Source organism: Chelmon rostratus, chromosome 18, assembly GCF_017976325.1.
Source record: "Chelmon rostratus isolate fCheRos1 chromosome 18, fCheRos1.pri, whole genome shotgun sequence".
Lineage (NCBI taxonomy): Eukaryota > Metazoa > Chordata > Actinopteri > Chaetodontiformes > Chaetodontidae > Chelmon > Chelmon rostratus.
Window position 1 is genome coordinate 23,746,813 of NC_055675.1, and position 27,763 is coordinate 23,774,575.

Genomic DNA, 27,763 nt, shown 5'->3' on the forward strand with positions numbered 1-27,763 from the left:
CGCGTCCTGTGTGTTCGTCCTTGTGAAAAACATCTCCTCTCTTAAACAGCTGCTTTATTTCCTGATGTGCTGGGCAGTCGCTCGGACTCCCGTTTGACTGACGGCTAGACTCAGTCGGCCTGACGGCAGCACAGCGAGAGGCTGAGAGTCTGTCAGGCCTGCTGACCTCCCTCTGTTTGACAGCAAGCAACAGAGAACCAGGTCTTCCTGCACTCTGTCTCTTTGATAGGCTCCTTTAGCCCCCTCCAATCAGAGGGCTTTTAAAATCTTACTTTACCTGTTCTGAATGGCAACTCATCGGCCGCCTTAAAACAGCAGCGGTGGTCATTTCCTCGCCCACAGAAATTTTCATTCTACGGTTGCACCTAATGATTATTTTCATTATCAATTCATCAGCTAATTTAATTATCAATTAATCAGCTAATTATCAATTAATCTGCTAATTGCACGGTGGATGCAACAGACTGCTGCATCCACTGTGGAGGAAGGAACGCCACCGCAGAGCCTTCATTCCAGCCGCTGTCATCACAGGCTAATGTACATCACATCTGTGCAGGTATCTTGTGCAGGGTTACATATTTTCTCCGGTGCAATAGTACAAAACTATTTAATTATCCATATTTTCCCGTGCAATTCAAAGGCAAGATCATTTGTATACTTTTCTTGTATATAATGTACATATACACATAGTTGATTTTTTTTATTTTATATCCCTTTTTATTATCTATTTGTTCTTTTTATTCTTGCTTTTATTCTTGATATTACTGTTGTTTGTAACATCTTAATTTCCCCAGTGTGGGATCAATAAAGTTATATCTTAATTATTTTCTCAATTCATCATTTGATCCATAAACTTAAGTAAAAAATGTCCATTAAAACTTTCCAGAGCTCAAGTTGATATAATCCAACCAAACACCCAAAATTAGTGCCATGGTTCGAGTTTCCTAAAGAGGGCGGGTCTTATGTACAGTATGAGTCTGTCAGGTGGTCCAGAGACCCAACGAGACAACATTCAACCAGCAATACTGACAGATGCTGGAACCACAAAAAATCTTGAACGCCAGTCAGTCATCAGAAAGTAGCTGCAGAGACCGGCACAGTAACCGTCTGACTGTCCAGACCTACACGGCTCATTTCTCTGCTGCTTCTGACGAGGGATCACACAATGCGCGTTTGCTCCTAACTAGCTAACCATAGTATGCAGAAAAGGCATTATTGTAACGACAATTTGAAGTTGGCACGATTAACGATGCACAGTTAGCTCCATAGGATGCCAAACACCCTGATGTGGGTGATGCATAAAGGCTGATTAACAACAGAGTCGTGCAGTGAGGCAGCACTGCTAACATAGTGTTTTAATAACAAAGATCAGGAGAGAAACTGGTCATGTTTGATTTGATTATTCCACATTAGCTGTAATGGAAATAAAAGATCTCCTCACTTTCTGAAACACGACCATCGGTCTCACCTGAGAGCTCAGCTCGTTGTCATTCGTGCTGACTGCAGCTCGCTCTATCTGAGGGTGAAAGACTCACAGTGAAACGTCCACTGATGACAGATGATTACTCCCCTGATGATACACCCCCATGCATCACGGGACTCGTGTATAAACCAATCACAAACAGTCATCTGTTTGCCAGTTTGACTGATAATCACGCAACTGATTGATTAGTCATGCCTGAGGTAAGATGCAAATGGCCGACTTTACACAAGTATCATCTGAATCACTGGCAATCTGGAGGGCCTCCTTAAGTCAATCAAAAAATCAATTAAAAGGTGCAGTGATGCAAAGAAAACATGTCGATAAGAAGGAATCCTCTCCCAGAAGTTTGTGGAAATGCAAATACTCGAACATCCACGAAAACAGCTTTTAAGTTCATCTTTTACAGAAATAAACAACAGAAATGCTTTAATTATTGATCTGCACACGTCCAGGTGGCAGCTTTAACAGCCCACCAGCAGCTTGCCTCTATAGAGATCAATTAGAAGCCTCATTTAGGCCTGAACACTGCACAACAACCCCGTGAAGCTTTACTGCACTGAGGGGAAGCTGAGTTTTTAATCTGTTTGCTGGAGCTGGAACAAAGTAATCTCTCCCTTTCTCCCACTTTGTGTCCGTCTTTGGCTCTTTTCACATCTGACCTGTTTGATGTGGCAGAATAAAACTCAAGTATTTATTTTCTCTTATTTATTCCTAATCCATCGTCATCTAGTTAAAGGATAACTTTGGTTTTTTACAACCTGGACCTTATTTGTAGCATTAAATACGCCCATTTACTCACCCAGACAACTTTGGTGGCATTTGGAGTCGTTTTGAAGAAATTAGCCCCAGAGGAGCGGCGCGTATATCCGTATAATGCGAGTACTCGGGGCATCCATGCGCAGCCTCTATATAACGCATAATCTGCAGAAACTCGTTCATATTCCAATATTTAGTTATGATATGCTGGTGCTATCCCCCTCTGAGCCGGCGGTCGGCTAGTTTAGCTGTAGTTTGGCACAGCTATGGTTCGTTGCGTATTCGTAGCCGACCGCCGCAGAGTCAGCCGTGTTGTGGCTGGCTGCTTGCCGCGCGGCGTTCGGTAATGACATCATCCACGTCAGAGGTAGTTGCCTAGAGACGCCGGATGTTGATAACATGCCACCACGGGCTCAGAGGGGAATAGCAACAGCATATCATAACTAAATATTGGAATATGAACGAGTTTCTGCAGATTATGCGTTATATAGAGGCTGCGCATGGATGCCCCGAGTACTCGCATTATACGGATATACGCGCCGCTCCTCTGGGGCTAATTTCTTCAAAACGACTCCAAATGCCACCAAAGTTGTCTGGGGGAGTAAATGGTCGTATTTAATGCTACAAATAAGGTCCAGGTTGTAAAAAACAAAGTTATCCTTTAACTTTGTCTGAGGAGGTGAGACGACTGCAAGACCAGTTCCAAAAAAAGTCCACATGAATAAAAACAGCATCAGTCATTTCCGGACGAGCCGAGTTCACCAACAACAGCCTGAGGAAGTGTTCCCGAGCTCAGGTAGTAAAATCCTTCACACAGTCATGTGTTCACAAAGAGGGGAAAACGGATTAGCATTAGCATGATAATCTAACTACAATGAAGACTGGCAGCTGTTTGCTCCACAGTGCACAGGTGGTTTGCTCTGTGTGTCCTCCCTTGTCTAAGTGTTGGTATATTTTTAAGTACCGCGACCACGTTCACAATAATAAAGACTTCGCTGCCTCTGATCAAACCACGCGTGACGCTCCGCACCAGCACACGCACACACTTGACGTGTTCGGAGCCATCAGCAGCAGAGCGAGTGGAATAAAAGGCATCCAAACAATTCAGACCGGAGAGAAGCAGGGGGGAAGAGAGCCGGTCGCCATGACAACAAAGAGGCTTTTAGCAACAAGGAAAGGGGCTGAGGGATTTTAGCTCTCATTAGCTTGTGAAGATCAAGAGGGGTGGAAATTGTGGCTCCTTTTTTTCGAGAGGGCTGCACTTCAGGAATGCTCAGCGCACGTTTGTGTGACGGCGGCGAGTCTGTGAGGAAAGTCTGAGACAGAACCAGAAGCTGTGACTTCTGCTGGGGTGGAATACCTCAGTGCACGTCATATTCTATATCTGTTATCATCAACAAATCCCATGAAGGAGAACAATGCACCGATCCTGCTAACAAGCATCGTCTGTGTGTGTAAAGCTGGATGTGTCTCATTCCTCTGGGCCACAGACCTTCATCATTGTCCGAAAAAACAAATTAAAAACTCATCAATGAGCTGCACTGTTACACTGGCTGACATTTATTTATTACACTGAACACGGGCGCTGTGGTTTATGTTGAGTCAATTCCAGATCTGCTGGCTAAATGTGTATAAATCTCCAGCTGAACGCAGGACCCAACAAATGCAGCATTTACTCCGGCGTGAGTGATGTTTGGAAGAAGGGAAGAGCCCAGCTGTTTAAAGCGATGACTGAGCCTTTGCCACGAAATATTTGTGACCTGTTTCAACAAGAATATAAGCAGCTAAAAAAAGCTGTGACTCAGTAAATCAGAAATAAAACAGAATGTGAACTGAAAACAGCTCAAAGTCAATATTTAATGTTTGACCTCATCAGGGAGCAACTAAAGACTGGGAAAGATGTGGAACGCTCCAAAAACACCTGCTTGGATCATTCCACAGGTAAACAGGTTGATTGGTAACAGGTGATATCATGATTGAAAGGCTCAGCAGTTCACAGCGAGGATGGAGCGAGGGTCAACACTTTGTCAACACGTGATTGGCTGAAGGAGATTAATACCTGGACTCAGGAACACTTCAGGAAACTGATTGATTGTTGATGATTGATTCTGTTTTATTGCCTGCATAGTTTAAATTACAATAATTACCATATTTCTCACTACATCTGTTTCTACACTCTGTATCTTCACTAAAAATCTACAGCATAGACACAAAAACAGCACGCTGACTTTTTGTTTATTCCACTTGAGGACAGAGGCGTTCGTGAAAACAGCCAATAGCAGAGCAGCCTGGAGTCGTCATCTATGGTTCATTATGAGACAAACGTGGCAGATCACACCGAATGTCTCCTCGCTCTCGTCTCCTGTGGTTATTAGACGCTTGCAGCCTGCTGATTGTCTGTGTTTGAGCTGAGGTGAAGCCAACTTTCCGTCCCTCAAAGAGACTCATATTCAAACACAAGTCTTAAACCTCATGAGCAAAAGCATCATTGAAGAAAAATGACATTTTGTGCTATCATGCTGAACTCAGAACAAAATAAATCTTTTTTTTTTTTGGCTCGTCCTGCAATTTTTTCGGCCATTTATTTATCAGTGAAATAAACACAAAGAACAAAGAGTCCTTTAATCAGACGGGCATTTGGCTGCCAGGTTGTCAGCGTAATTAGAGCTCCCTCCTCTAACCAACTTCATGCCTCGGTGGAAAATAAGCATCTGGTAGAATATCTGCAGCTTTCAGAGAGTCAAACTTTTTTCATGCTACCTGTAATTCTGTTCAATACAAATGGTCCAGGATCAGATAAACAAACAGAAAAATAACGACACCCCCGATGCACCGGCAGGCTGTTACTACCTGCAAGGAAACAAACAAGCCTGTAACTGCGAGGGAATCTATTCGTTCTTTGCAGACAGTCGCAGAAAACTCAAGAGTAAAACCGGTCACTTTGAGAAGTTTCTCACTTTACTGCAGAACTTTACTGAACCTAAGCTGCAGGGGGCACTGTTTTCCACTCAGTACAAATCAGACCAACCCAAACCACAACAGTCTAACTCATAAAGTAATTAAATACAGCTTAACATCACAGCCAAATATCAGACTGCTGGTGTGTTAAAATCCAATACAACACTCACTGTGCTCGAGCTGCCACAGCTGCCTCCACTTCCTCTGGTAATTTAGCTTTTTAAGTGTGTGCTGCATGTTTTACTGGTCTGCAGCGAAGCATCCTCTCATCCATCAGTCTCCGTATATTCACTATCTGTGCATTTTGCTACTCTGTGATTGTCTTTAAAAGGCCATGAAAACATAGTATCTCGATCAGCCTCTGACTATGAGCGACAGGGTTCGACATGAACGCGCTTTCTATCAAAGTTACAGCAGCTTTGGTTATTTCAGGAGCTTCATTTGTGCCTGCCGGAGAGGAAGTGTGAATGAATATTACCTAATGTCGGTTTACCTGCAGTTGTCAATATTAAGTGTCATGATGAAAATACTTTAAGCGCCTGTTTTATTATGTTTTAAATGTGCGGCAGTGAGGATCTGCACGGAGCTTCACAGTGAGTTTCAGCTCATCGTTTAGCCCTTCAGTCAGTACATTTACCGTTTTGGCTCACGTTCACGCAGATCATGGTGGAGCATTTAGCAGCCACAGAGCCAGATGTTTCCCTCAGGACGGCACAGCTAACAGGGGAGTGAACGCTGGACTTCAGTTTGTCAGAATCAGGACTCACGATGAATGAAGAGCTACTGTTGCTAACAGGCTCGCAGAGTTGATGATATGTTAACGCTCTGCTCTCCAAAAAAATCTGTCATTGCTGTTTAAAGATTTGAAACCAAATGTTAGAAGCAGAGCAGCGGTCATGCATTCGCTGTTCTGTTCAATGGAAATTTAGTTTACATTTACAGAACACTTAAATCCAAAGTGCTTCACAATCTGCCTCTCACTGACACTCAGACATGTTTGTGTGAATGGCTGCTGGATTAATTACTCATTATAAATATGTTTTTAATATTTGCTGTGTGCTTTTAATGGTATCATATATGTTTAATATAATCACATACCTGAATATATACTCTACTATATACTGATTACACATTCTGTGTGCCCGTTTCTGCACGCTTCTGTTCTATATATGCTTTTTGATTCTTAGATTTCTTTTGACACATTATTTATTAATCACTGCAGCCGCCTTGTGTGAAGAAGCTGCTTTACTGATGCAATTTCCCCCTCTGGGATCAATGCAGTGCCCCCACATCCCTTCAGGCTGTGGATAATCAGAAAATCAAAGGGAAATAGATGCTGTTGTGTTGTGGGTGAAGCTGGGTTAAAAAGCACGACTTTTCAGTGTTAAGGCAACAGTATCGACAGGCGTGATGGAAAGCATAAACCATAATAACTGGGATATTATTACAGATGCTTTGCTCATTTAAAAGGACTTTTCATGAAGCATTAATCCGAGTTCAGAGTTTGTCAAACAAAGAAAGAAAATGTGCTGATGTCAAGCTGTGTGGAAACATCTAACATAAAAATTACTGCGGTCAAAAATTAATACAACAGATTTACTCAGAATTGCCTTAAACCAGCATCCTCTAATACCTCCAAACTGACATGACAGTAAAATGCCACACTTAGCAGCCCGCGGGGAGCCGCGGTGTGTGAGTTTGTCGGTTAAATCCATCAGTCTGGGCGGTAAAGAAATAGAGCATCTTGTTCCTCTCACTTGGCTTCTGGATGTTAATAAGAGTGGGCTGACTGACGGGCACAGACAGCCTGAGTGAGTCAGCGAGGCTCCAAACAAGTCAGAGCTATTGTGATTCGGAAAGCCTTTAAAAAGGCGAAGGAATGCACGGCAGCCGCCAGAGCACCGCACACACACAGCCGGGACACGTATGTAGACGCGTGTGTGTGAAAACACAGACTGCTTTACATCTCCCACACACACACACACACATCTTATTTCTCTCTCATCCACAGCAATCCTTTCAGTGCCGGGTAATCAAAGTATAAAGAACCATGTCAGTCTGCTATTACCTGAGGCTGAAGTGTGTGTGTGTGTGAATACACATGTGCAGTCAACAGGTGTTAATCCGATACCATGTGCTTCCCCACCGATGTTAAGTAATATGGGGGAGAAAAAAAATCAATCTCACCTCAGGCCGAATGTGTGAGACTGCTCGTAGTGGAACAGGGAATTAATCTTCACATCTGAATTCACAGCAATCAGCCTGTCGATCAAATCCTGCGGAGGGAAATGAGCATGCAGCGGTTGTCATCCGAAAAGAAAGCAGCGTGGATATTTACAACGAGAGGTGAAACATGCACATCAGCCTCGGCGGTTTGGGAGTTTAGCAGGAGGCTTTTGAGAGGCAAAACAGATGCGTGGGTGGTGGTTGAAGGCGAAATTAAAAGTACCAACATGCCCTCAAATGGCTGAAAGAAGCACTGCACCAAGTCTGGTTTGCACGGTGAGAAGAACACTCACAGGAATGCAGCTCGGCATCTCTCTCAGGGCGTATTCGCTCTTGTTGGCGAGGAGCTGCCGGCCCAGGAGCTCCCACACCGAATGGGAAGAGGAGAGCAGGTTGGCCAAGGACAGGAAGGACTGGAGAGACAGCAGCAAACAAGACAAGCAAAGACTGACCGACTGACGTTGATATCCAGACATTCACTGTGTGTTTTGTCCATGATGAAAATTTAAAGTGATGCAACAGAGAAAAAGGAGCTGCTGACTGCATGTCTGTGTGAACAGAATGAAATCACATCTGAACATGAAGAATAATAAACCACAGGAAGTCCTGCTCTCATTACTGGAGCAAGAACGGGGAAACACATGAGAATCAAAATGTGCGCACACGCTCACACAAACATGAAGCCTGGAAACACTGCAATGATTTTAAAGATATATACAGACATGTTTTTCTGAGTATGAACTCTATTCTGTCAAAGGTGTCTGTCGAAGGTGCCTTACCAACCTCGACATATTTTATTGTCTGTCTGCTCCTGTTTTTATTGGATTACAACACACAAATGAATCAAACAGGTTGAGTGAATTTAGAGCTAATCAGCCGAACGCGCTCGAGTGACGAGTCTGTGCCGCGTATTTATTTTGTTCTGGCACAAAACTTCACCACACATGTTTAAGTGCAAGTTTAATCTGTTTCCGACACACACTCAGCTGTGGGGCTCTGCTGCCTCTCTGCTGGCTGTCTGACTGTCTGACTGTCTGTATGTAACCTGGCAGCTGACCCGCTGATAAGGCAGGCTTTAAAGTCGCCAGTGGCAGGGCACAGTTCACACTTCGCTGGCTGTCCGTATTCACTGGGCCAGTTTCTCTGAGAGGGATGGCTCGGCTCCTGTCAGAGGCCAGCATCAGACACACACACACCGACACACAGCAGAGCTTCACATCACAGTCTGAGTCCGTCCTGGTCTGAACCTGGAAATCCTGCACAAACTTGTACCTAATCAAAAAGTGCAGCCTCATGCAAGGAGGAACGATTCAGGGTTTAAAACACTGACATAAACTAAGAGTTAACTCCGACTACAGTCCTGTTTGACTGAAAGTGTCCTCTCACACGTCTCAGTACCTTCAGGCAGCTCCTGTCTATGGGGTCCATGGGTGTTGGCTGGGGCCGGACCACCCGGACATCCTCACTGCCGCACTCGAGAACAGACCACAGCTCCACCACCAACGCCCGGACAAAGCCTGCAACGCAACGGCAAGCCAGCGGTTTCAGTGTGGATCCTGAAACCAGATTCTGTGTGACGAGGCTGCAGCTGGAAACAGCTCACATTTCTTTACGGGAAACTGATGGCGGAACATTCAAACATGTTAAAACCAACACGCCACCATGTCTCTGCCTCCCCTCCACCGAGCACGTATGTAGATATGGTTTTCTTAAAATTTAGAACAGAATCTGAAGCAGACTTTAAATCTGGTTAAATTTCTGCTCAGATCACAGAAACCTGACCTCATCAGGCTCTTTCTTCATCCCGTCACAAACACGTTGCCCCCTGGCTGCAGCTCGTCGCCTGCTTTCTGTCAACCATGCACAAACAACTTGGAACAGGCGCCTTGAGCGTCACAGCTGGTAAGTGTTTAGCCTTTAGTACCTGAACTTTGCAAAGCCACCACCCCCGGAGCAGCTGCTGCCACCTGTGTCACCATCACCCCGTATCCAAACTTCTCACAGCGGCTGACCTGCAGAACACACAGAAAATCCAAAGGAAAAAAAAAAGGGAGGACTTGAATTTGATGAAAGTTTTATTTTTTTGAGTTTTATTTTGGAAGATGAGAATTGTAAATTGGCTGTTTGTGATTCCGGATGCAGACTCTGCTCTGACGCTCCACATAATGTAGCTTAGCAAACTGAGGAGAAATCAAACTGCAAATTGATTTTGGAGTGTGCAGGCCCTTCATTATTTACAACACAATGTCACAACTAAAAATAGACTAAATATAATTACATTCCATAATTAAAGTGAAATGCCGAACGACAGAAGCAATTACAACAGTGTGTAAACAATGGCAGCAAATTAAGCCCGCGGGGGGATTAGCTAAGGTTTGACTGAGCGTGTGCGTGTCGGCAATGTGAATCATAGACAATGCTATGTATGTAAGGCATATGAGTCCAGGGATTAATAAATTAAACCCAGTGTGAGAGTAGCAGCATGTAACAGCCTCCAGGCTGCGGGTGAATACTGAACAGTCTCCAGGAAATACGACTGTGGCCTTGAGGGGGAGCGAGAGCAACAAATGACCACATCCAGTGCAGAATGAATTAGGGACGCTGATGACATAAGGCTAATGGAATGAGTAAAGGTCTTTCGGATAGATTATGTTCAGGAGTACTGCATGCATGCATATTTTACTGCACACAGCAGACATTCGGTGTGTTTTTTGGAGTCTGAGGATCATCTCGTCAGCGACCAAACTTCAGAACAGTTACTCTGTGTTTCTCCAAAAGGAATCTGTACATTTTAATTCAGTGTAATTTAATGCAGATGATGCAACAGTTTGCGTGTAATGACTTTCTCCTAATCCTGCTTCAGTGCTGGCTCATGTAATTCAAGGCGATGTGGCAAAGAATCCCTGGAACAGCACTTTGCTATTGATGCTATCAAGGCAGATTGAAAACTCAGCCACTTCCAGAGCTTCCATAAAGGTGATGAAACAGCTTGAACTCCCTGTACCAACACCAACATCAGCGCTTATCAGCACTGAAGTCCTGTGCTTTGTTGAAGTCACGCTGTCTGATTCACAACAAGGATAAACCACAGACTTATCTGACTTATCTTACGTAACTTGAAATCTGCTACCAGTGCTTTTACAGCTAAACGTCTCTGGCAACACCTGGAGTTGCTTATCGGTCAGATTTCACAGAGTCAGCACTTGTTGGATTGCAGCTTCGGAAACGACGTGGGGAGGGGAATGACTAGCGCTGCTCCGTCAGCAGCACAGCTGAGGTGCCGCCGAGGTGCCCCTCCACCCCCAAACTGCTCGGCTGGGGCCTAACCGGGCAGCTTCCAGGTGTGACTGTGTGTTAAGTGTGTATGTGTGGAGCAGAACGTTGCAGTAAATGAAAAGCCTAAAAATAAAGGCTGGAAAAAAACTCTTAAATGTGTGCACTGGAGAGCAGCACACCGGAAAACTGGGTATAAACGAATGTATAAAAGTGGTGGAGTGAAACACAAAATTCTGAATGTTATTTCTTAATTCTGTTGGTTATTACCTGCAGTTTTTTCGTGAAGCGAGAGAACATGTAGGAGATGCACTCGGTGATGGCTCCGGTCTGCTGGAGCAGCAACACGCCTTTAGGAGTTGCGGCAAAGTTCAGCAGGCTGTCCAACAGCGTCTCCTCCCAGGTGAGCCTGTTCGGACGTGGAAGGGAGAGACACAGTCGGCTGCAGTGCTGTGACTTCACACTGTATTAACATCAATCTGTCTGTCAATCAATAAATCAATCTTCAAGCCACAGACGCATCAGTTCCTGACACTTGAGGGAAACGTACAGCTGGTAAACTTCTTAGCTGAGAGATGTTAACAGCAGTTTGGCCTAATGAGCTCTTTACATTTTCTGTTCACTGTGAGTCAGAAAATGTAAAACACAGCATTTGTCATTAGTTACTAGAGGAAGCGTCCCACGTTTGAACTGAAGTAATGATGAGACTGCGCTCTGATTTGAACCAGGTCAGCAACATCTGTGTCACCTCTGGAGCCAAATCCACGGAACCCAATGATTAGCTGACTTTCATACTATTTAATTGTTAGAGTCCCTATTTATGTTATATTTACTGCTTGCCTGTGAGCTGTGCTGCCACGTTTCAATTTGACCACATCTCGAGAAAAATGTTAAATATTCCAGTCATTGGAAAAAAAATTTTAATCATTGACATTACTGTTAGGTTACCTGGAAATACAGAACTAAATCACATCAGATTTGTTTGAACCAGTTTGACTTTCTTAATTTTTTTAATTTACTTTATTATGCATTTTTAGTTTAGCTTTTTGAAGTACAATGAATATTATTTCCCTTCTGTTTTGAACCACAGTTCCATACCAAGCTGCTAAACTGTCCTAAATTGTCGAGCACCATAAAATGTACTGTATGGCTCCAGTTAACATGGTTAATTGAAATTTGAAGAAGATATCCTGAATGATAGCCCAGAAGAAGCGCTGTCATGAGTTGAACCTGTTAACTCATGACAATGAGGCAGCAAAGGGATCTTTTTCATTTCTGTATGCTCTGTCTAATTAGCATAAATCATCAACATCTACTGATGACAAAAACATCAATTATCACATCATGTTACATCATGTTGGAGCTGCTGGAACTGCAAATTTCTCTTTGGAGATGAATAAAGTATCTGTCTGTCTATCTATCTAGTGTAAACTCAACAGGCTGCATCTGGACATTTAAGAACTACTCGACTTGAGGTGCATGAGGTAAGTTTGCTAATATCTCTCTTGGCAGTGAAATTTAACTGTCAGAGTAAGTTTAACTTTTCATAAATTCTGTGGCTTGAATTAACTCCTTCCAGCTCATGTTTGGCAGCTTGTGTCAGACGTCTTGGAAGGCGCTCTGGTATTTTCCATTTCCTCTGGGTGGATTGTGAACGTACACATATTAAAAAAAAGTAACGCTCTTACAACAATATTGTGAAGATGAGAAGAGGTGTGTGTGAAGTAATGCACCTTTGAAACAAGAGTATCTTGATTATGTATGAGTTCGTGCACAATAGGATTTGCATGCAGCTGCAGATTTGTTCCTGCTCAGCTGTGGGAGGCGACTCCATGTGATGCTGTCAGAGGTAGATTAATGGGGGTGTCAACGACTAGTACAGATTTTATGGTCTCCTGGCAATCATTGCACACACTGCTTGGTCAACATCTCTAATGTTAGTCGTTAATGGATATGAAAGGCTGTTACTGCCAGACATCAGTTTTGTATTGGTGATTCGTTCACAACAGCTGTTATTAACGGACAGAAGGTTTGTTGCTTCAGGTATTTATTTTTGTGTGGTTTGCTATCACATCAAATCCTCTTGCATGAAAACATATTAAAAGGTGTCTGACAACAAGCTCACAGCCGGAGGCTTTAAAGCACACATGCAAAAACCAAAATGGTTGAATTAGTAATCAAATTCTGATCACTCTCTCTCGAAGTCGCATTCTGTGTGTGTGCGTGTGTGTGCGTGTGTGTGTGTGTGTGCAGCCTCACATGTTCTGCAGCTCCTGGGTGGATGCTCCAGCAGTGGCTCCAGGTACTGGGGTAGGAACCCTCTCCGACAAGGAACTGGTCTAGACACAAAGAGGGAAAGAAGATCAGTTTTCACTCCGTGTGTGTGTGTGTGTGTGTGTGTGTGTGTGTGTGTGTGTGTGTGTGTGTGTGTGTGTGGCCGCGTCTCAAGGTTTCGAACAGATTTATTCACAGTCTCTTTACACCAAACTCTATGAAACCCGACATCCTGAATTAGTCTTTTATGTTTTGTCTTCAGATTGAGATTCTAAAATCTATACGTGTTTATTTAATTATATAAATTGATTGTTCTTGAGCTAATTTCACCTTGAAAAGATTCTAAATCTTAACAATAAACTGGTATTTAAAAATAGTCCACTGTTTGGGTTAGACAAACTAAATGACTGAAAACAGGCTGAACTCATCCAGGTGACTCTGGACGGACTGCGTACTGATTCATGAACAGTTCATAAACCCTCCAAACTGTCATTCTAGCCAATCAAACCTTGATTAAGGTTTAATTAAACCAGTGAACTCATTAAAGTCAGAATTCTGTGAACTACAGTTTTAACGTTATTTTCCTCCCCTGTGTTTCTCTGCTGTTTGATCTTTATGTTTATTGTCATTTTGTTTTTTATCCCTCTGAAGCAGTTTGTTAAGAAAGCTGCTGTACAACAATAATAATGATCATCATTACTATCGTTGTGTTGGTGCCTGTTTACGGTGGGTGGGATGAGTTACGGTCACACTATGCAACACATTAACAACAGATGTGGACTGACAGTACAGTACATGCTGACTGCTGTATGACAGTGCAGGATGTGGGGATTAATATTTAACACGCCAGATAAAATCAGGAGAAAGTGAGTGTGGAAATGTTCATGCCGTGATGTCTCACAGGTTAATTTTTGACGTGAATATTTCAGATAATAAACAGGAAAGAATGTGAATGCGCTGTATTTGCAGACAGCTGAGACATTAATGATGTGGCCCTGCTCTGAGGAGCAGAGTCTCCTCTGTACCTGCCCTGCAGCAGGAGCTGCTTCTGGTTTACATTCAGCTGCATCTGTTTCTGTTTTCAGTTTAGTTTTTGGCTCAGATTATCTCACTGAAGGTGTTCTGATCATAATTAAGCGAAGCAGCGGTGGCGGCTCTCGCTGCAGTGAATGAATAAAGAGAGAAGCAAATTAAACATGACAGGAGAGGCCTGACATCACCGGACCAACCCGCAAATGTGAATTATCATCTTTATTAGCATCTGCCAGAGCAAATAAAACATGAGCCTGCAGATCCATCAAGCAGTCCTCTCCAAGAACGGGTCTCATTTCTTCTATTGACAGAATCTGCCTGCAATAAGCAACTCGAACATTAGAACACTGGATTGTTTTCTAATGTGCTAAATAATAATAATGTTTTTGTAAGAGCCAATTAATGTGGATTTATAGAGTATAATAATTTAGTTAAAAATTGTATAAATATGCTTAATTTAATTTTAAGAAATTCATGATGTTTTTTATATTTCATAGGAATACATAACTTAGTTAATTTAAAAAGAAAATTTTACTGTGAAATGTAATTTTGACTTCCATTACGTAATGCGTCATACGTCTTTTTAATATTGCATGAACATCAAGGCAGATTGCAGCTGGACGCGAAGGAAGAAACACAGTTTTTTGACCGTACTGAAACGATTTGTAACCCTTTTATTTTCTGTAAAATGTGTATTTAAGCTCTTTAAGTAAAAAGCATAAAAGGAAGACTTGGTTTCAGTCGAGTGATTCAAATACTGGTTGTAGACAAGCTGCAAAGGTGACACACGAACTTTGAAGACACAGAGTGCCACTACAGTTTTTAATACTTTTACTGTTTCTGTTGCAGCTTTCAAGCCAGATATTAACTTATTAATATATGATTATAATTATATCTATTCTGTAACTCACTCAGTTTGTGAGTCTCTACACGATGGGAAAGTTGGATCAGTGTCACATTGAGAAATGAGGTGCAGGTACCTTTTTCCAGGCAGCAGCGACGGCCTTGTGCAGGCCGTAGGGTCGGAGGACCTGTAAGCCCTCACAGGTGTTGTACATTTGCCTGCAGACAAAGATAAAGGCTCCACATAACGTGCGGGACAGGTCGGATTCACTGAGCGATGACAGCTCTGCCTCCAGCAGCCTGAGCGTGAACTGCACGATCACGTGAGCAGCGAAGGTTCTGCAGAGGACAAGGAAACACACCGAGAGAAACATGCTGACAAACGATAGAACATTTGATTTGCATGTTTGTAATATGACATGTGGTGAAAAATTACACTGTGCAAAGTGTATTCTCATATGTTTCTTTACTCCAAGCTGTTCTGTACCTTAATTTCAATCATTAATTGACAAGAAACATGGTGATTAAAGTCCTCAGTGCTCTTTTACAAGCCCACTTTTACAACATGTTTCTCAGAGGAGGCACACGCGAGAATCAATGTCAGACTAAAGCAAAGTCAAAACTAATGTTTGTCCCTGACAGCAGCATCACTGCTGATTCAAAACAGCAGCCTGTAGTTTAAGGCGGGACAGACTGACCCAGGTTACAGACTGGTCAGGGTCGGCCAATTAAAACAGAATACAAAACTAACTGCGGGCCCCCGGGTGACCCTGAGCATCTTTAATAAAACACACGATGGCAGTGACTGACAAACCAGCAGCGTCCTCGGGTCCAATCTGGAGGATTTGTTATGCAAACTTTACTTTATATTGAAGACTTCTCGCTAAGACGGAAAAATGTAATTTATTCATGACCATGAAAGACACAAAATGACGCTGCGTGTTTAATCATGATTCAGTCGCACTGTCTCACCTCTCACTGCGGGCTACAACCTGATTCTTCTCGTATAAGAAGAGACTTAATCCTCTGTCGGTGTTTGCGATGCGAGCCAGAACGTCAGCGATGAGAGTCAGTGTTGCTGCGGGGGATTTTAATTCAGCCTGCAAACCGTAGAGAATAAACAGAGAAAAATCACCCAGCTGATTCAGAAACAGGCAGAGTCCCAGGAGGGACCAACAGATATTCAATACTGAGATAACATCATTAACTTTGACGATGATGGAACTAAGAAAAAGCTGTTAGATTTTCAGCAGTTTTCTACAGTGTGATCTTTGACAAACAATGTCCTGCTGTGAAAAACCTGACCCACATGATTCAAACAAACACTTCAGGATTCACCTGTGCTGTTGGACTCAAGGTTAAAAACTGTTGCTGTACTTTCCTTTTTGACATAAACTTACCTGAAAACAGCACAAAGTCAATATATTTAATGTTTGACCTCATCAAAGAGCAACTAAAGACTGGGAAAGACGTGGAACGCTCCAGAAACACCTGTTTGGATCATTCCACAGGTAAACAAGTGGATTGGTAACAGGTGATAGCATCATGATTGAAAGGCTCAGTGGTTCACAGCGAGGATGGAGCGAGGGTCAACACTTTGTCAACACGTGATTGGATAAAGAGATTAATACCTGGACTGTTGTCAGGAAACACAGTTTGATTGGAAATGATTGATTCTGGTTTTATTGATGGTTCATACAGACTTTTATGGAATCAGGCTTGTACATCAGGAAACAAGGTAAAGGCAAATATTGTGATTGAATGCTGAGGGTTAAAATTAGAGCAACTGGTCAGGGAATAAATCAAGTTAATGGGCGGTACAGTGAGAGCTAAAAGCGAAATATATCATATTATTCTAAATAATATTTAGATGACAGGAACAACTGATGAATTTCGTGGGTTCAGAGCTGTATAAGGCTTTGTGCTACGCTCACACATCAACGTAACCGTGATATAAAGCTCCGCTGCAATACTGAGGCTTGTTCTGGCTTTAAAATATGAATGAAAATGAATAATAAATGAACAGACTGTGTGTTACTTCTAACATGGGCAGTTCATGTTGTGCTTTTCTTTGTGGCAGGTTGAGTTTCCATGTTTATTAAAAAACACTAGCTCTAGTTTCAAACTGTCTAAATGTGACTACATGTGCGTACTCATGTCCATCCTGTTTGTGGTACAGTGTGTGTCTGCAAAGCAACATGTGTGTGTGTGTGTGTTTGACCTGCCGTCCGTCCAGCAGAGCTATCACAGGAGCCAGCAGCGTCTCTATCACAGGCGCCTGGTGGAGACACTCTGCAGCACACTCCGTCCTCTCACACAGCATCCACAGCACCTCCATGGCCAGACTGCTGGGCGACAGAGAGTCTGGACATACAAGTAGTGAAAAAAATGTTTTTTACATAAATATTTCACTGAATTACATGCATGATATCTGAGCTTATTCACTTCATTTACTTCACTTGTGTCCTCTTTCTTTAAATATTTTCCTCTGAGTTATCTGGTTGCAATATAATTTAAGTTTATTATTATTACTCTGATCATAAAGCATCTTAGAATATCTCTCCACTTTCACTTTCTTGCAGCCCATTCAGGAGTGAAATCTGTCAAGCTGCTGCTACCAAAGCTTCCGGATGCTTCTTTTCTCTGCATTTCCATGTTTCGACAGGAGGTTTTGTAAATTACATTTATGCAACATCATTGTCAAGAGCTGTAGTCCGCTGTAGTTACTGTAACCTGAGTTTCTTTCTTTTTCCGTTACATGTATACAAAAATTACACAATATGTTTGTGTGTGACTTTTTTCTCATCAGTAGTGTTTACATAATACATTTATGCATCACATTCTAGTGCAATAATTCCACGCTCCTGCATGTGCAACTGAGTGTGCTGGGCTTTGTGCAATACAAACTGGCGCTTTAAACTGACGTGCACTCAGGGCTTTGTGCAGTTTCTTCTGGCGCTCGTGCACTTCAGCACTTGACACTTTATCGAGCACCTACGCACTTCACTCCTCAAAACTAAACTCTTATGGTCTCCCTTCCTGTGGGCCAGCTCTCCACCCACAGTGAACCTGCACTGCAAATTATTTGTGTATTATGGTTTGTGTTCCTCAATGTGGTTTTTTTTTTAGTATTTGTTTTATATTGCTACTGCTCCTTTTTTCTTTCTCTGAAATGTTGTACTGTCTTAATTTGTTTTTTATGTATATGGGACTGCAGATGGAAATTAGCGTCACATGTTTTAACATGTTCATCAATATGCACTGTCCCATTCAAATAAACAGATAAATAAATAAGGAGCTATTGTTCTTTTTAACTTGAACATGACACCTGACACACTGCGATGGGTCAAACTACACTACAGACTGTGAAGCATTTAAACTTTAGGTCAGCAGGAGCATTAAAATGCTGCTCAAAGCAATATGACAGATTACAGAATAAGCTGCATCATTAGCTCTTCACCTGGCGATACGTTCATTTTGCTCATCATACCTCTGGAATTTCACTTTTTTCTCTGTTGCAGTATTTCTACTGTTTTCTACAGTAGTGCACAACATTATTGAATTTTCACAGAAATATCACCTAATGGAGCTTTAAATTAAAATATCCTCCAGCCACATGTAGCATCGTGATAACACTGAGAATATACTCTGACGAGCGGTGCGGGTGAAATGTTTGTAGGAATCTATGACTTGCTCAACAGGACTCCCTGCATCAGACAAACCAGACGATTCGCTGACAAAGTCAAGGCAGGTGACTCTATTGATCACTGACGGCAGGGCTGCTGCAGTGTAATTCATGAGAATGGATGGTGCAATAACGCAGGTCTTCCAGGAGACAACCACAGTGCTGCGTGACTCACTGCAAGGTTAAGAGATAAAATATATGGTCTGAGTGACGCTGTTATGCCTCACAGGGAGGGCCACTGTGTTCCCTCAGTCCCTGGTTCCAGACTCCAGACGACCTCAGTGACGTCGTGTTTATCTGTGTGCGACTGTGCGGCGCCCCACCTGTGTGTGAGGGGTCGCCGTGAGAAGGTGTGGGGTGTTGGTACATGATGTTAATCAGGACGATAACCAGGTCCGTCAGGCCGACTGGATCTGAAACACACACACACGATGAATAAGTCAACGTTAACCTTGAAGACGAGGATCGACTTTTTCTGTCTGGGATGAGTTTTGGTTTCTGGTGCGTTTTGAAATCCCCTGAAATCAGGACAAATGAAGCAAATCACACGTTTCAACTGCATACAACAAGCCCAAAATAAAGTGTTTAGAGTCAATAACATTGCATGTCTAAAGGGGCTTCACACTGTTTCACACTCCACAACACGTGCTTCATATCCACATCACAGCTGACAATCCAAACTGTTTTAATAGTCGATTAACCTTTTAACTAATTCATGAAGCTGAAATGTCAAACATTTGCTGCTTCCAGGCTCTAAAATGAGATTTGCTGCTTTCTAACTTTTATGTCAATGTCAAATGAATATGTCTGAACTCTGGGCTGTTTTTATTGGACAAAACTAAATTAATACGCTAAATGATGATTCGATGAGTCATTAAAATAAATGATAAAGAACATAATGAGTTAATTCATAGTTGCAGCACTAATCCGTAAGCATGTTCGACAGCATATAATATAAATGGGATACACATAATGTAATACACGTCGCTATGGACAGATGGTCCGTCTGCAGTCTGGGGGGATGACGGACTGAAGACAAACGTCTCTGCGGTTTGAACCGGAGATATCATCGAGTGTGTGACGCGACTGGAATCTCAACGCTGCTCTGAATGTGAAGTAATACGACAACGAATCGCATTTGTGTCTCTTTGAGCTGGCTCTGCATGACAGGGCACTGAAGTGATGAAACATTATTAAAATCAATCGTCACCAGGGCAAAACCAGGATGAAACAAATGCTTAACGACAAATAATTAATCATCTAAAACATTTCAATCAAAAAAAAATGAATTGACAGTGGAAGCTTGTTTAGGAACTGACACATTATGACACATATGGATGAGCAACTGAGGCTCAAAGAGCGGAGAGACTCATCAATAGGCCTCCACCCTGAGTGTAGATGATCAATGTTAACAGGTTTAATGTCCACGATTTGGTCGCCTCCAGACTTGAACCTGATTAAAGATTAAATGAAACATCATTTAAAGCAGTGACAGCAGACTGGAGGGTGTGGCACCATGAACACACACATTCCTACATGAGATTATCTGACGTAAAGATTATTCTGTTCTATAATCACTCAGGGGACAATGATTGCTCAATTCCACTCATTAATCGATCCATTTTTCCCTTTAACTAAAAGTCGTTTACAGTTTAGCTTTAATTCCCATCGCTCTCATCTTAAGTCTTTAAATACGAAGCTGCCAGCAGCCTGTTCATGTAGCTCTGCCTGAAGATGATAAAGTCATGTGATATCTATATCTGATATCTGTTTATAGTGAAACAACCATAAAAGAAGGTAAATATTAAACCCCCCCCACACCTGCTTTTGACAGAGTACTGTACCTTTGTGCTTCCTCACTTTGATGGGGAAGAGCTTCCTCCCGTTGGCGTAAATGAGGAGTTTCCCCAGAAGACACAGCGAGTGGACAAAGAGGGCGTATTCTAGCTCTTTCCCCGTATAAACGCTCCTCTGGGCTGAACCTGGAACAGTAACAGGAAATAACCAGTTAGCCCCTCATGGTTGTTTGCCTCCATCGACCAGTCAGGCTGCAGTTTACATCAGCAGTTCTCTCTATGCTGACATGTTTGATTCCAGTGAATAAAGACAAAAAACTAATTAGAAGAAACTAATAGAAATGCCTTTTTCGTCTGCATTATTCAAGGGATAAGTTGGCCAAATTCTTTTCCACTACAGATCCAGGCTGTCCGAGGTGCAGTCATGTACCCACCACAGTTGGACATATGTTTAGGTCATGCACTTCCCTCGACGACTACTGGAGACAGATATTTGATGTATTTTCCAAAATCTGTGGCCAGTCCATAACACCTGACTATCACACAGCTATCACACATTTTTGGCGTACCACCACCAGGCTGCAAAGTCTCAAACCTGCAAGCAAATGCTTTGGCATGCTCGCACGCAGACTCATGCTTTTTAATTGGAAGTCAAATTCAGCCCCGTCATTCCTGCAGTGGAGGAGGGATGTGCTATCTTTTCTACCTTTAGAGAAAATGAGATACAAGATATGTAAAGCCCACAGAAACTTTACCTTGACCTGGAGTCCCTTTATAGAATTTGTAGAAGGCTTTTCTTTTCAATTATACACCTATTGGAGAGTTAAAAGCCTCTTTATTATCTGCTCAAAACATCAAATCACTGAACATGAACATATAATGAGGGGTTCCTGTCTGACTATTTCTCTATTTGTTTTTGTACTTTTTCTGTTTATTTGATTAAATTTGTTTACGAGCCTTGGGGGGTGGGGGTTGGGTGTCTATGTTCGGAAGTTGTATGTTTGTTAATAGAAAACTGCAAAATAAAGTTGGTAAAAAAAATGAAATGTCTTTTTCTGTCTGAACTCATTGTGTAAGTTTTTGCTGCTCTGTTGTGTTGCTGCGGTGGACGGACGGTTTAAAGACACTCTATTACGCGAGCTTTAGATCTGAAATGAGACCGACGAATGGAAAGCGGCGGCGGCGGCCTTGCGGTGCCTCTGAGGTGCAGAGAATCGAACAGAAGCGCAGCTCAGAAAACTCTTCTTCTTTTGTGAGGAGTGTATCAGTGACGGGGGGAGTCGGCGTATCTCCGCTCACCGGAGACAAGGTCAAAATGTTCCGTCTCGCCGAGCCAGCTGGCCTGCAGGAGATAACGCACTGACATTCCCTTACGCTCCATCTCCCGCCGCATTCGCTCTCATTTATTGAATTAAAAGTGCAGCTGCATGTGGAGCGTTTTCCCATAAATCTACAGAGCTCTTCGTTATGTTCGTAGAAATTTACAGTAAACGCTGTAAACAAACGATCACTGGGAGACAGCAGAGAGGTTCATGGGAAACGTGACACATAACAGATCAGATACTAACATTCATAATAATGGTCCAGTGGTTTATTTGTTATCAGATATTAGAGTGAAATAATGACAGAGAGGTGAGCTCCTGATCATTTCAGACATGACAAAATAATAATAAACTTCACTTCCTGCTTATTTCCGCACTTTCAATGACACCTCAGGCGAACATCTGCAAATAACTGCAGTTTAAATGACTTCTCAATCACTGAGATGAGAAAGTGAGAAACCAGCTGTCCAAATGTTGCTTCCTGCTAATGAAAAGGAGAGATATAGTTGAAGGTTCAGTGTGACATTTGTCAGCCTTGCATCCCACCCCAACCCTAAATCTACCTGTTCTTATTTCTACAATAAATTTCATGCTAATTGATGCCCTAAATGATGTCATTTTCTTTTGTAGTAGTGGCTTTTAGATGCATCTTTTTCTGTTAGACTTGTACACATTCCTCTGTGCTTTCTGCTTTAGCTCATTTCTTCATGCTGATGTTTCCCACAGAGAGAGAGAGACTCAGAGTGAGAGAGCACGAACCTGAAGAAATCACGACTTTACGGACAGTTTTACTGACCGGTGTTCTGCTGCTCCGCTGACCCAGGATCAGTCGTCTCATCTGTGAAGCTCTCGCAGGATTCACTGTAATGGATGCACAGCTGAAGAGCTGCTACAATCTGGGGAAAAATGAATGCATGTTATTGTAGCTTCTGCAAACATCTGATGGGCTGAATAAAATGACATCGACTTATCTCTTGTGCAAAAGCTGGATGCTGCGACACGCTACAGGCCAAAAACACCAGGCTGACTGAGGAATTAATTCAATGTGTGTCAATGCAACCTCCTCTTATCGAACCCCTTCATCAAGAGTTTTAACACTAGAACCGTAAATCTGAGCACTTTAGGGAATTTAATTGCTTTGCAATGCAAGAGCAGTCCAGGCTTTCAGTGCCGTTTACAGTGTTACTGACATGCAGAGAAAGTTTCAGGGCTGATTCCACAGTAATCCTCTCTACAGTCAGAGCGACAACTGAGAGGGAGGAAGATTCAACAATCGATTCTTAAATGTCAAAGCGACACACAACTCCTGCGCCCCTTTCATGCAACGCACACATCCTACACAGAGTCAGGATTTCACTAAAGAAATCAGTTAAATGCAACCAAGCGTTCGGAGAATCCTCACCCTCCTCCCCACCTGTTACAGCAAAGGCAGAGGTACAGGAGCAAATTCAGCTTCTCTCCAAGGCTCCAGGATAAAACCACAATATGCAGAAAGTGAAAGCATTTCCTGGTGGAAATAGGTCATCATCTGACTCAACTGCTTTTACCGTTCTACAGGCCTGACACACTTTGTTCCAGATTCCTTCCTTTCCCTAGTTCATGCAGATTTTCGTCTTTTTTCTGTGCACTCAACAGTGCGATGCTTTCTAACGCCTGAATGAGATTCTGGCTTTGAATGCCTTCTGCAGAGACTTTTCATGCTTGTTCGGCTGATTGTTTCTTTATGGTGCCAGACTTCTCAGGGGTACAAAAGGAGCGAGTGAGAGATATTGATCAGTGAGTGAATCGCTCACCAGAGACTTGTATTTTCTCTCCAGGAGTCGGAGAACCACAGTCCTGCTGTAGTATCCGTGCTGAGAGAGGGAGAGGTGGACAGACCGGGAAAGGATAGAATACATGAGACATAATATGAACAAGAAAGAAACAGATAAAGACACAAAAACACCTCCTCATGTGCAATACACACCATCCACTTTTTAAACCAGGTCGCTTTAATATCCAGTAAGACCAGTAGGTGAATGGGTTCCAGGGCTTTCTCTGTCCCTGGTGAGGCTGAGCCATGTTCATGATGGAAGGACAGCAAGGAGAAGGTGCTCTCTATCACTTCCTCCATGTATCTAAAGCAGGGCAGCAAGAAGACCAAAACAAATGAACAGGAACTAAACCGTCATTCTAGAAATGACAGAGAGACATAGAGCAGATCTGGACTGGGATAAACCACGCAGGGAACCACTTCTGGACATTTATAAGGATGTTTGCAGAGTATCTAAGACTCTCCACTCTATCTGCCACCTGACCACATACTGGGCTAAAAACTCACTTCTCAGGATGGCGGATCCAAAAGTTTGTCACCTCCTTTTGAAAGTCGTTCATGAGTCGAATCTGAGGCAGACAGACAGAGAGGGAGGGAGGGAGGGAGGGAGGAGGCTGTGATGCGTCTGTATGCTGACACGCTTTAAATTCTGTAAAACAAAAGACGCTGCACCTGTTTGAGAAGCCGACTGATCTCAGGTCTGTTGATGTCGATGGAAGCTGAGCCAGTCGGAAAGTTTATCTTCTGAGACAGAAAACTTGACTCCACACTTTTAGCTGCACATCAAAAGGCAAAATACAAATATTACAAACCATGTATTAAATATGCAGGACTGTACTGGTGGTCATACACACAAGGCAGCACAAAACAACAAATCCATCGTGCACATAGTCTTAATTTAACAACCCAAAAGCGGCATAGAGGATAAAATCCAAATCTTAATTGTACAACTCGTTCATCCTGAAGGAAACTATCCACACTGAGGCCAGTGAATTATTTATTTAGCACAAAGTAATTCTCATAATGTCTGTGGACAGAACCAAAACTACAGTGTCTGCACGGCCACAAAATACTTGCAGTGTTTGATTTCATTTCATTTCCAGTTCAAACCTGACGGTGCTGCACGTACACCACCTACCCAAGCTGGTGTAGATCTCTCGAGTCACATTCAGCGGAGAAGAGGAGAAGCTTTTAGCAAAAAACTGCAGTACGTTATCCTGATGGATGGACACACACACACGCACGCACGCACACACGCACACACGCACACACGCACACACACACAAACTTGTGTTTACTATCATTAAGTACAAGGTCTGAAATTGTTCATAACAAAACACAATTTCATTGATTCATCTGTACATTAATTAAATGTGAATTTGTAGCACACTGATTACTACAAACCCAATTTCAAAACAGTTAGGACTCCGTGTAAAACATAAATAAAACAGAATGCGACAACTTGCTGATCCTTTTTGATATAAACTTACCTGAAAACAGCACAAAGTCAATATATTTACTGGTTGAGCTCATCAGTTTCACTGATTTTTGTAAATATCTGCTGATTCTGAATCTGATGCAGCAACATGTTTGAAACAAGTCATCATCACTTCAGGAAACTGCTGTCAGGAAACACAGTTTGACTGGAAATGACTGATTCAGTTTTTATGTTTTACAGAGTCCAGACTGTTATGGATTCGGGGCTGTACAGGACTGAGCTGATGAGGCTGCTCAGGACTCACACTGAGGTCGGGGTCGGTCAGAGCTGCACAGAGGTTCCTGCGGAGGCTGCTCCAGCTCTCACAGCTCAGCACATCAGACGGCGGGGCACAGCAGAGGGCCTGCAGGGCCTCCCAACGCACCTACACACACAGATTTACATCACTCGACCTGAACAACTCTGTCCGTCACATTCACATCGATTCCAAAGATTTGTGCTCTGTGGCCCCTTCAAGCAGAGCAATGTTGAATGTGAGCCTTGTGTCGATGTGTAAGTGAGCCTTTCTACCTCTTTGGATCTGCTGGAGTCAAGTTTTTCGGCCAAAGCTTGCAGCTGCTCCTGCCTGATGAATGCGTAACTCTGGAGATGAAACACAGAATATTATGACCCGCCATAACTCAAACTTTAGAGCTCCACCGTCTGCTTGGCATCACACCAGACGTTAAAGGGTCACTGTGTGGATCTACAGTCACAGACGTCAGAGTTCAGATACAATGCTGGAACTTTAAAAGAGCCTAAAAAAAGAGAAATGACCTGGTTGAAGGAGGAGTCGCTGTCAGAGCAGTTGTCAGTGTACTGGCTGTTGGACTGACTGTGCTGCTTCTCTCGGTGCATCTCCTCCTTCCTCATCTGATCCTCCTCAAATTTGTTGATTAGAGACTCCACCACCATGATCATGGTGTTCTTCAAGGTCTGCATCATCTGCTGGTACCTGTCACAGCAACAAGTGCATTAGAGTATTATTAATGTCACCCAAACCCTTCCCATAAGAGCTGATCTATTCTTATCTGTGACTGAACTGTACGATTCAGCAGAAATCCAACTGACTTGTTATTGCAAAGACCACACTACTAAAATAAAAGATAGAACTCCACAGTAACTTTCTATAATCTCAATCTGGGGGAATATTTGGTCTGCAAAAATAAAGACTTTCTTTTTCTAAAGTAAACAACTGCCACCCAGCAGCTAAAGTTATATCAGTGTCATCAGCTTCATGTCATACAATGTTAAGCAATGATATTTATGACACTTGAAATTTTGTCTTGAACAGCAGCTCAAAACAGTAGTTGCATTTAACCTGATGAGAAAATGGGATTTTCTACCTTTCTGACATCTCTGAAAAGCAAGAACACAGTTATTGAACAGAATGAAACAAAAATCCCTGTTGCTATACATACTGTGAAAATAAAGGGACACCAAATGGAAACTGATACTTAATCTGGGAATAAATATTATAGAGAGACACTGGAGGATTTTTTTTTAGGATTGCATAGTTCACACAAAATGAAATGATTATTTCTGAAATTACTCCACTGGAAAGCTTTGATGGGCGTTTGAAGAAAAGCGAACAAAGCTCAGAGATTTGTTTGAGCTACACTCACTCATCTGAGTCTCTCGTCCTGCGGGTGACAGCGTGGATCAGGGTGTCATGACCTGAACCTATGGCATGCTGTCCACCTCCTCTGGTCAAGTTCTTGGTCTCTTCTTCCACCACCGTCCCCAGTGAACTCTCCACATACTGACGGAGGTACTTCACAAACTCATAACTGGAATGAGAGCATTGATGGAATAAAACCTATTGTTCAATTTACCTCTTGTGTACTAACGGCATGACAATCAATAAGAGATCCGTAACAAGTGGAAACATACTGTTTGGTATGTATAAAGGTTTTATGTTGAATAGCTGCATAGTGTATATGCTAGCAGGCAGCCGTAATATGATGCACACAACTGTATTATACATCATACAACTTCAATCTATTCATTAATGACTACTGAACAAACAGTTTTAGAAAATCAGTTTTTCTTTTTGTTCTCATGATAGGGGTCCTACTACCACTGTGTTTAAATCTCATACTTACTTGTGGAAGTTCTTGTCAGTCTCCTCCAGGTGAAGGAGGATCTCTTCAGCACATTCGGTCGACGGCGCGACGGAGATCCTGTCGTTGATGCTTCTCAGAAGCTGTCTGAGCAGAGACTGCAACTCCACCTCGTCTTCAGCTGACAGCTGAGACATCTCTGCGGCTGGTCTTTAAGGCAGGACAGAATGGTGCGATTGGTTTTCTAGGCTTGAAATGTGCACATGTATGGTGGTGAGGGGCTAATTCTCCATGTAGTGCTTACCCATGGCTTGACAGACAAATTCAGTTCAGAAAGGAGGACTTGCACTTGAGTTTGTTTTCTTTACATGAATTAAGATAATGTGCAAAAAAAACTCCATGACATGCAGAAACTTGTAAATTGATAATTTTTTTTCTTTACAAAAAGGTAGAAGAATAAACATCCCCCTCAAACAAAGATGAAAAGAGAGCTAGGGCATGCTACATATATCTGATAGCAGTTTCTGTGTTCAGCACAGGGCCGTAAACACACAGACATCTCAAATTTGCCTTTTTCAGCATCAGTCAGTCAATCATCGCTTCATCAGCAACACGTGTGACAGCGGTGTGGTGAAACAGGAGTTTTCCATGGTGATATAAGGTACTTCATGAGGGATGGTCTACACAGCTGTATACACCCTGGCATATGAGTGAAAATCCGCCAGCAACAATTAATTAGTCTGTGCTGTACACCCAAACGGA

The 27,763-nt window shown here is 42.7% G+C and overlaps 1 protein-coding gene across 1 annotated transcript in view; it reads right to left on the minus strand.

The window, feature by feature from the left end:
• The window catches only part of tbc1d32 (TBC1 domain family, member 32), a 70,562-nt gene that overhangs the window by 42,511 nt on the left and 288 nt on the right, over nt 1–27,763 (minus strand). Inside the window, exons 2-23 of the mRNA XM_041958695.1 lie at nt 27,044–27,211; nt 26,564–26,728; nt 25,716–25,893; nt 25,470–25,541; nt 25,204–25,323; nt 24,600–24,678; nt 24,134–24,237; nt 23,969–24,030; nt 23,615–23,765; nt 23,442–23,501; nt 22,445–22,544; nt 20,375–20,512; nt 18,854–18,943; nt 17,067–17,209; nt 15,818–15,945; nt 14,983–15,184; nt 12,956–13,035; nt 10,967–11,105; nt 9,348–9,435; nt 8,822–8,940; nt 7,717–7,836; nt 7,385–7,473 (exon numbers count right to left, since the gene is read on the minus strand). Coding sequence (XP_041814629.1) covers nt 7,385–7,473; nt 7,717–7,836; nt 8,822–8,940; nt 9,348–9,435; nt 10,967–11,105; nt 12,956–13,035; nt 14,983–15,184; nt 15,818–15,945; nt 17,067–17,209; nt 18,854–18,943; nt 20,375–20,512; nt 22,445–22,544; nt 23,442–23,501; nt 23,615–23,765; nt 23,969–24,030; nt 24,134–24,237; nt 24,600–24,678; nt 25,204–25,323; nt 25,470–25,541; nt 25,716–25,893; nt 26,564–26,728; nt 27,044–27,198 — 2,582 coding nt within the window. The 5' untranslated portion in view covers nt 27,199–27,211. The remainder of the gene's footprint in view (nt 1–7,384; nt 7,474–7,716; nt 7,837–8,821; nt 8,941–9,347; nt 9,436–10,966; nt 11,106–12,955; nt 13,036–14,982; nt 15,185–15,817; nt 15,946–17,066; nt 17,210–18,853; nt 18,944–20,374; nt 20,513–22,444; nt 22,545–23,441; nt 23,502–23,614; nt 23,766–23,968; nt 24,031–24,133; nt 24,238–24,599; nt 24,679–25,203; nt 25,324–25,469; nt 25,542–25,715; nt 25,894–26,563; nt 26,729–27,043; nt 27,212–27,763) is intronic.